Source organism: Sorex araneus, chromosome X (assembly GCF_027595985.1).
Source record: "Sorex araneus isolate mSorAra2 chromosome X, mSorAra2.pri, whole genome shotgun sequence".
Classification (NCBI taxonomy): Eukaryota; Metazoa; Chordata; class Mammalia; order Eulipotyphla; family Soricidae; genus Sorex; species Sorex araneus.
Window position 1 is genome coordinate 78877553 of NC_073313.1, and position 9805 is coordinate 78887357.

Here is a 9805-nt window from a genome sequence, read left to right on the forward strand (position 1 = left end):
GAAACGAAAATGAACTCCAAAGCATACATCACACAATATCTCATACCAATCACAACATGTAATGAAATGAATTTGGATAGAGTCCTAAATGTAAAAAATTCAATAGGAAAGCACAAAATATTATTTTTGTTACCTGCGGAAAGGCAAATGTTTCTTAGACAATTCAGAAAAGAGAAAAATGGATACTATCAACATATGTTCATCAAAAGTCACCATTTAAAAAGTGAGTGGGTGTGGAGCTGCCAGAAAGTGAACTTGTACCCACAGGCAAGTGCATCAGCAGCCTGATGGTGCCTTCAAACTTCCTGATACAACAAAATTGTCACTGTGTCTCTGATTGGACCCCGACAACTCGGGACAAAGTTTCCCAAGAAATTAAAAGGCCAAAAGTTAGGATGTGGGAGTATGTGGGAATCCCACAAATCACCTCTGGCTCAGATATACAAGCTTATTTATCAGCCTTGCTTCAGAGACCCATAAATAAATCTCGAAAGAGATCAAAATCCACAGTTAATCTCAGACCTGCACGAGGCTGAATATACCTGGTTAAATTGGAGCGGGGGGGGGGGGTGGTCAGTCTGGTGCCCATCCAAGCAGAGACCCTGGCAGCCGCTTGCTCCAGAATCCAAAATTGCTGCTCTGCCCTCGGCTGGACTCTGACGGCTCCAGATAAACATCACTGAAACATAATCTGCTGAAAATTCAGGTATGCAGATTTTGTGACTGAAATCTCCAGGCTTTCCTGGCATCAGGATGGGCTACCTCCTCCACCTTCCTGTACATCCGGAAACCTTGGAAGTCACATCGACACCCCGAAGCTGCCACCCATTTTTTTTAAAAAGCTACTCCAGTCTTACCATCCCAATAAAAATACTAAATACCCCGAACAAACACAATGACCTCTTAGTACCTGTAATGCACAAAAGGAGAGAGAGAGAAAGAAAAGTCCATGCCATAAAGACAGGCTGGGTGGGTGGGGGGCGGGCTGGGGGGATAGTGGGATGGAAACTGGGGACATTGGTGGTGGGAAATTACACTGGTGGGGGTATGGATGGGTGTTGGATCATCATATGACTGAAACCCAATCAAGAACAGCTTTGTAAGGGTCTATCCATGAATATTCAATTAAAAATTAAAAAGAAAAGAAATAGGGGGCTAGAGAGAGAGTTTAAAGGGCTGTAGCACATGCTTTGCATTCTCAAGACCCAGGTTAAATCCCAGAAAAACTTGGTCTCCCAAACACCAACTGGAATGATCATTAAGCATCACTCTGGGAGTAGACTGCCGGGTATGTACCAAAAAACAAAAAAGGGAAAAAATTGAAAAAGAAAATGAATAGGCAAGCCACAGAGAAAACGTGGCATATGTGTGTATGTGTTGGAATCACACCCGGTAGTGCTCAGGGTTCAAACATGGATCATTCCTGGAAGTGTTAAGGGGACCATATATGATTCTGAGGATTGAACCAAAGTTGGCCACTTGCAAGGCAAGTACCTTAACTCTTATGCTGCCTTTCCATCCCCAGAGAAAATACTTTTTGACTTTATCTGATAAATGACTTGTATACAGAATACATTCAAGTCAACTGCGAGAAGACAAACAACACAGTTTTAAAATTAGCAAAAAGATGTTAACAAGTACTTCACTAATAGGAATGAGCAAAGGGCCAATATAAAAAAAGAAAAACCACATCATAGAATGAACAATCATTTTATGGGATCTTACATATTTAAACAAGTATCTTATTTACCCAAGATATATTGCAAACATAGGTCCACACAAAGACTTTTACACAAATATTCAACTCAGTGCTATTTAAAATAGCTCAAAACTAAGCAAAGTCCAACAACAAAAGAATAGACAACCTGTGACATATCCATGCAACGGACAATTATTCAGGGAAAAAAATAACAAACAATAAAACAAAAGCATGCATCTCACAAATCCCCATCATTATACTACATGGCAGAAAATAAACTAGAGAGTACATATTACATGATTCCAGTTACTTAAATTTCAGAAACGGAAAAAAAGCTACCGATTACTAATGGAGGAAAGATTTGTAGGAATTGACTATGAGGAGACATTAGAAGATTTTTAGCATAGGTAGACATGGTCTGTATCTTAATAGGGGTTTGAGTTATGCAGATATACATATAATATATACATAGAAACTTTGCATTTTCCATTATGTATTTTTATAGTCTTTAACTATAAAACTATAAAAATTGTTATTCTCCCAAATTGTTTTGAGTAGGGCTTGGCAAAGGGTACAGACTTTAAAGCCAGAGAGGCATATATTTGAATCCTGCCATCTCTATGTGTTCTTTAGAAAGTTACTTCTCTGTTTGTTTATCTGTACAAGAGAAACAAATGCAGTTCCATCTTGCAGAAGTATTCCATAAATGGTTTTTAATAATAAATAGACATGAGATAATTTCTGGTCACAGTGTCAAAATTCACACCTCTAACGACAATTTCAACCAAGGTGTTAGTCTTTCATATACGTATCTTCCCTGGGATATTTGTATTTTTCATAGGGTGCACATGAAAAAATGTTCTGAATCATTCTGCATCATCAGAGGGATGCAAATAAAAAACAACTTAATATCACCTCACACCACAGAGACTAGCACACATGAAAAAGAACATGAACTACCAATTTGGGCATGTTTGTGAAGAGAAAGAGAGTCTCAATCATTTCTGGTAGTAATGTTGACTGGTGCAATATTTCTGGAGAACAATATACACATTCCTAAAAACTCTAGGAAATGAGCCTCCATTTGACCCAGCAATTTCAGTCCTTGGAACATATCCCCAAGGGCTCAAACAAAATGGAGAAAAGACATTTGCACCCTCATGTTCCTTGCAACACTATACACAATAGCCAAAATCTGGAAGCAATCCCTGTGTACAAGAATACATGACTAGATAAAGAAATTATGGTATATATACACAATGGAATATTAGTCATCAGAAGAAGATAAAGGCATGAAATTTACTGCTACATGGAGGGATCTGGAGAGTATCATGTTGAGTGAAGTTAGTCAGAGGGAGAGATCTACACAGAATGATCTCTCTCATATGCAGGATATAAAGAAACATAAATGTAGAATAATAACAAATACCCAATGACAATGGAAATAAAAAACATGGAGAACTGGTGGTAAGTAGGAAACATGCCACTTGAGGAGTCCGGGAGATATCACAGGGAGAGACCAACATTTATGGTGGAGGGAAGCATTCAACCGGGAGAAGGACGTGATGCTGAAAGGTGGTAAAGTGTTAAGTATGAAACCCTATCAGAAACAATATCACAGTGCAAAAAATTATTTTTAAAAAAGCCTCTCTTTGGGCTGGAGCTATAGCACAGCGGGTAGGGCATTTGCCTTGCACGCGGCCGACCCGGGTTTGATTCCCAGCATCCCAGATGGTCCCCTGAACACCGCCAGGGATAATTCCTGAGTGCAGAGCCAGGAGTAACCCCTGTGCATCGCCAGGAGTGATGCAAATAAAAATCCTCTCTTCAGGACAGACATAGAAGGACTGCACTCATTTGTGGAGTATAAAATAACATCACATGAGGCTGACACCCAAGGACAGTAGATACAAGGGCCAGGAGGATTGCCCCACATCTGGAAGCCTGCTTCATGAGCGGAGGGGAGAAGGCAGATGGAATAGAGAAGGGATCACTAAGAAAATGATGGCTGGAGGAATCAGTCAGGATAGGAGATGTGTGCCAAAAGTAGATAATGGACAAAACATGATGACCTCTCAGTGTCTCTGTTGCAAGCCATAATGCCCAAAAGGAGAGAGAGATTATGGGGAATATTGTCTGCCATGTACACAGGGGAAAGTGGGAAAGGGGGGGTATACAGGAGATATTGGTGGTGGGAATGTACACTGGTGGAGGGGTGGGTGTTTTATCATTGTGAGATTGTAACCCAAACATGAAAGCTTGTAACTATCTCATGGTGATTCAATAATTTTTTTAAAAGCCTCTCTTAAAAGCAGACTGGGGAGTGGGAGGCAAAGTGGGTTGAGTGAACATTTGTGGAGAGAAGCAGAAACTGTTGAAGTGATTGGTGTTGAAACATTGTATGCTTTGAAACCAAATCATTAATTCTATGGTGTCTAATTTTTTTTTTAATTTTTTATTGAGTCACCATGTGGAAAGTTACAAAGTTTTCAGGTTTAAATCTCAGTTATACAATGCTCGAATACCCATCCCTTCACCAGTGCTCATATTCCACCACCAAGAATCCCAGTATAGCTCCACCCCACCCCCTCACACCCCAAACCCCCCCACACCCCGAGCCCCCCCCAAGCCCCCCCCGCCTGTGTAACTAATAAATTTCACTTTACTTTCATTTTGATTGCATACAATATTTCAACAAAACTCACTATTATTGTTTGGAGAGTCCCTCCCCTAAAGTCAGACCTGCTGAAAAGGAAGCATTAGATAATTTGTTTTCCATTGCTGAGGATGAAGAGATATGAGGTCGAGTGACCACACTTAGCGGCCTCTCAGTTTTGGGTTTCTGTAATTTAGTATTTTAGTAACTAAGTCCAGAGAGACATCTGCCAGAAGTTGCATCGTTGCCAACTTGTACTTCTCAGTTACATTATATTCCACATATGAGTGCAATCTTTCTATGTCTGTCTCTTTCAATGGTGTCTAATTTTTTTAAAGGTGGCCTGAAAATTAAAATCTATATAAAGTACCACATCTCCCTCCAGGGACTGAATCTCCTTTCCCTGAGAAACACTCACCTCAGGATCTGTGCCTTCTTCATAAGAGCCAATATTAAAGGTCATGCCTTCAAAAATGTGGTCTACTCTCAGGACAGCCAGAGCAAAGTTAGCCACTGTTAGATTCGCCATCCTCCCGGAAAATTCCATCTTGTGACCAACTCGTTCAATAATCCTCAGGATTCTACAAGAAACCACCAGAAGAGAAGAATCACTTTTACTGTTTTATTTTTAAAAAGCCTATCTTCCTTATAAAATGTCCTCAATGTAAAGTCTTGCACAGCTGCCACAACATACAATCCACCTAAAGGCCTGATGGGCAAAGAAGCTATGGTCTAGATACTCATGGAACATTCCTTTGTCATTTGAAAAAAGATAAAATCCGAGACTCATAAATAAAGTCAAATGATATCAACAAGTTGCAAGATTCTTTCCAAACCCGCACAAGCTTGAGATGTCCGGGGTACCCCAGAGAGGGTGGGTGAGGCCAGTACCTGCCCAAACAGAACTTCACACTCCACAATCTCCCCCATGCTACAGGTTCGATTCTGCTGCTCAGGACAAACCTCATGCAAAAATTAATCTGTTGCGGTGACTGGATAAAGAAAATTTGGTACTTCTACATAATGGAATAATATACAGCTGTTAGGAGAGATAACATCATGAAATTTTCTTATAGTAGATAGAGATGGAGAATATCATGCTAAGTGAAGTGAATCAGAGAGGGACAGACATAGAAGGACTACACTCATTTGTGGAGTATAAAATAACATAGTATTATGCTGATACCCAAGGATAGTAAATACAAGGACCAGAAAGACTGCTCCATAGCTGGAAGCCTGCCTCATGAACAGTTGGGAGAAGGCAGCTGGAATAGAGAGGGTATCACTAAGATGATGGCTGGAGGAATCGGTCGGAATTGGAGATGTGCACTGAAAGTAGATAATGGATCAAACATGATGACCTAAAAAAAAACCATGATAACTCTCAGTATCTGTGTTGCAAACCAAATTGCCCAAAAGTAGAGAGAGAGTATGGGGAATATTGTCTGCCATGGGGGCAGGGGAGGGTGGGAAATGGGGCTGTAGTGGGGAAATTGGTGGTAGAGAATGTGCACTGGTTGAGGGATGGGTGTTTGATCATTGTGTGATTGTAACCCAAACATGAAAGCTTGTAACTATCTCATGGTTATTCAATAAAATTTTAAAAAATTTAAAAAAAAATCACTACCCAATTAAAATTTTAACTCCAGCTGTATCACCTCTTTAGAAATTTTGGACTTTCTGGAGCAACTTGAACTCTACAACACTGATAAAGAAGGAGTAGCACACCAGATTCAATGGAATATAATGTATAAGGGATCCTATTTTGATTAACAAAATATCAGTACAGAAGGAAGGCTTAACCTGTAATAATGTCTTAGTAATCTCTTATACAAGGACTTAATAACTCCATGGTGAGATGCACAATCTGCACTAACTTTATACTGAGGAAATATTTTTTGATCATTCTTCTAGAAAATTATAACAATCCACATAAAATATTGAGACCCTGCTATGGAGGCAGGCGCAAGATGTGGTTGGGAAAATTGGAGATAGTGGTGGCGGGAAGGTGCAATGGTGGTGGTGTTTGTGTTGGTATATTGAATGTCTGTAGCAAATTGTCGTGAACACCTTTGTAAACCACAGTGTTTATATAAGGCGTAAGGGGAAAATAAAATTTTAAAAAGATAAAATCATCCTATTGGGACAAAAAGAATTAATCGGCAAGTCATTATGCTGAGTGAAACAATAAGCCAGGCATGAAAATGAAACTGAATGTGTTTACTCCTATGTGGAACATGGCTTCCAAAAGCAAAGAAACTGGCAGGAAACAACAAAACCAACTCTTATTCTCAATAAAAATTATGATTTTTTTTCTCAGAGGGAAAAAGAAGGAAGTAGGAGAAATGAGGAGAGGTGGGATGTCTTTTGGTGGTGGGATGGCCCTGGAACTTTGGTGGAGGGAGTGGTGAAAATTGTACACATTTAAACATTTGAAATAAAATCCTGTAATTTTATAATTTTGCGGGTGGGGGTCCTACATCCAGCAGTGCTCAGAGCTTACCCCTGGATCTGTGCTCTGAGATCTTCACTACTCATGGGGCCCAAGAGACCATATGTAGTGGCATGTAACAAACCAGGGTCAGTTGCAAGAAAGACAAGTGACTTAACCCCTGGGACTATCTGTCAGCGCTTTGTAATATTGTAAACCAATTATAAGTCAATAAAAATTAATTAACCAAAGACTTGTTGTAGTTTTAACCACGATTATTATATTGTTCTGAATTATTACATAAAAGAGGACTGGCTTTGGAATCATACTAACTGAGGTCTAAATCTTAAGTCTTTTCATTTCTAACTGTATGGAAAAATCAAATAGGCTCACTGAGCTTCAGCATCCTCACCTGAAAAGGCAGAGGTAATGCTAGCGCTCATCCCCAAAAACTAATTTAAAGATTAAATAAAATTGTTGTCTACAGGGCTTCATAGACCAAGAAATTTAGGCTTAATTCTACATGTGATAGAAAGACACTGAGTGGTTTTAAAAGCAAGAGAATGACATGATGTGATTTATAGCAGGTCTTTCAATAATGTTGTCTTATTACAACACTGAGGAGAGAAAGCAATCCCAGCTAACACTGATTCAAAGGATATTACTGGAGGATCTGCTTTCATTAATATTGTCTCCCTTAAAGTTGGTTTTCATTAACATATTCAAGTGTTAAGATACTGTATACATTTTGAGCTTATTGCAAGTACTATCTAGAAGACATATCATAAAGTGGCCAGAGGAGAGGGAGGGAGATTAATTTGTTCTCTTAGAAGGCAATGAGGGGTAAGAACTATGGTGACGTTGGAGGGGAGGAGAAAAATTCCAGGAACATTTAAAGGGGTTAAATACAATGATTCATATAAGACTTTGATTGGCTCCTGAGATACATGGAGGAAGCTAGCATTCTTTCTTTTTTTCTTTTTGAGTCACACCTGGGAATGCACCGGGGTTACTCCTGGTTCTGCACTCAGGATCCACTCCTGGTGGTGCTCAGGGGACCATATGGGATGCTGGGAATCGAACCCGGGTCGGCCGCGTGCAAGGCAAATGCCCTACCCGCTGTGCTATTGCTCCAGCCCCGAAGCTAGCATTTTTAAGGTTTTTAAATTTAAGCACCAATGGATACTTTTTATAAAAATGGGTACACTGGGGGACGCACCAAGGCTGGGGAAATGAATAAGTGGTTTAGTTGGGGTTACTATTGATTTGAAAGGTTGTTACTAACAAGATTCAGTTATGATTTAAGTGTATTCTTTCATAACTGAAAGTAGGTAGAGTTAGGTGAACTAACTCAGCATTATACTGAGCTTCAAAATTGATGAGAGGCATCCTAATCCCAGAAATGTGTTTCTTTATTATTATTATTATTATTATTATTATTATTTTTAAAATTTTATTGAATCACCGTGAGATAGTTACAAGCTTTCATGTTTGGGTTACAATCTCACAATGAACAAACACCCATCCCTCCACCAGTGCACATTCCCCACCACCAATATCCCAGGTATACCCCCCTTTTCCACTCTCCCCCTACCCCTAAGGCAGAAAATATTCCCCATACTCTCTCTCTACTTTTGGGAATTATAGCTTGCATCACAGACACTGAGAGGTCATCATGTTTGGTCCATTATCTACTTTTGGCATGCATCTCCCATCTCAACTGGTTTCTCTAGCCATCATTTTCTTAGTGATCCCTTTTCTATTCCATCTGCCTTCTCCCCTCCACTCATGAAGCAGTCTTCCAGCTGTGGGGCAATCCCCCTGGCCCTTGTATCTACTGTCCTTGGGTGTCAGCCTCATGTGACGTTATTTTATACTCCACAAATGAGTGCAGTCCCTCTATGTCTGTCCCTCTCTTTCTGACTCATTTCACTTAGCATAATACTCTCCATGTTTATTCATTTATAAGCAAATTTCATGACTTCATCTCTCCTAACAGCTGCATAGTATTCCATTGTATAGAAGTCCCAAAATTTCTTTAACCAGTCATCTGTTTTAGGGCACTCGGGTTGTTTCCATATTTTGGCTATTGTGAAAAGTGCTGCAGTGAATATACAGGTACAGATATCATTTCTACTGTGCTCTTTTGCATCCTTGGGATATATTCCCAGAAGTGGTATTGTGGGGTCATATGGAACCAGAAATGTCTTTCAGTGGTAGAGCACCTGCCTTGCATGTCTGAGGCCACATATCCCATCCCCAGCACTGCACCACATCACAGAGTGCTTGGGATCCCTAGCGCATCACAACAATTGTGTGACCCCAACATTGCAATAATGACAGCAATAAAGGAATGGGAAAAACAAATTAAGCAGATCATTTTAAAAGTAGGTATTATACGCAAAAGAACTAATAACATATTTGAAATTTTATGAAATAATTTATTTCACCAAAGTATAAGTACTTACTCATTGCTCACTTCATGCAGATCTGAAGCAGAATCATTCTGCTTTCCCAAAGCAGCATTGATTATTTGTAAAATCATCTGGGTTAGATTCATACTTATTTCATTACAGTGTGAAATATCAGATACTTTAGAAACAATAATCTTTGTTTCTTCTTCATCCAGAATGGGAGATTCTTTTATCAAATTTAAAATGTGCTCTGCAACATCATCCGCATTCTCTGAGGGAAAAAATTGAAAGTAAAACGTGTGTTCTTTAGTTTGTAGCTAGGCTGGTCTGCCTTGGTTCCTTTGAAAAAGAAAGCTGTGGGCTAGAGAGGTAGGAGAGAGATTAAGGCTTTTGCCTTGCATGCTGTTTACCTTTATATAGCCCTCCCTACCCACACAATAACGCCAGAAGTGATCCCTGAACACAGAGTCAGGAGTAACCTCTGAGCACAGTAGTTGGATGTGGGCCAAAATGATGGAGAGGAGAGGGGAGGAGAAGGAGAGGGGAGGGGAGGGGAGGGGAGGGGAGAGGAGAGGAGAGGAGGGGAGAGCAGAGGAGAGGAAAGG

At 39.9% G+C, this 9805-nt stretch overlaps 1 protein-coding gene across 1 annotated transcript in view; it reads right to left on the reverse strand.

The window, feature by feature from the left end:
- ADGRG4 (adhesion G protein-coupled receptor G4) overlaps positions 1–9805 on the reverse strand; it is a 152646-nt gene that overhangs the window by 68811 nt on the left and 74030 nt on the right. Inside the window, exons 11-12 of the mRNA XM_004606657.2 lie at positions 9255–9471; positions 4774–4936 (exon numbers count right to left, since the gene is read on the reverse strand). Coding sequence (XP_004606714.2) covers positions 4774–4936; positions 9255–9471 — 380 coding nt within the window. The remainder of the gene's footprint in view (positions 1–4773; positions 4937–9254; positions 9472–9805) is intronic.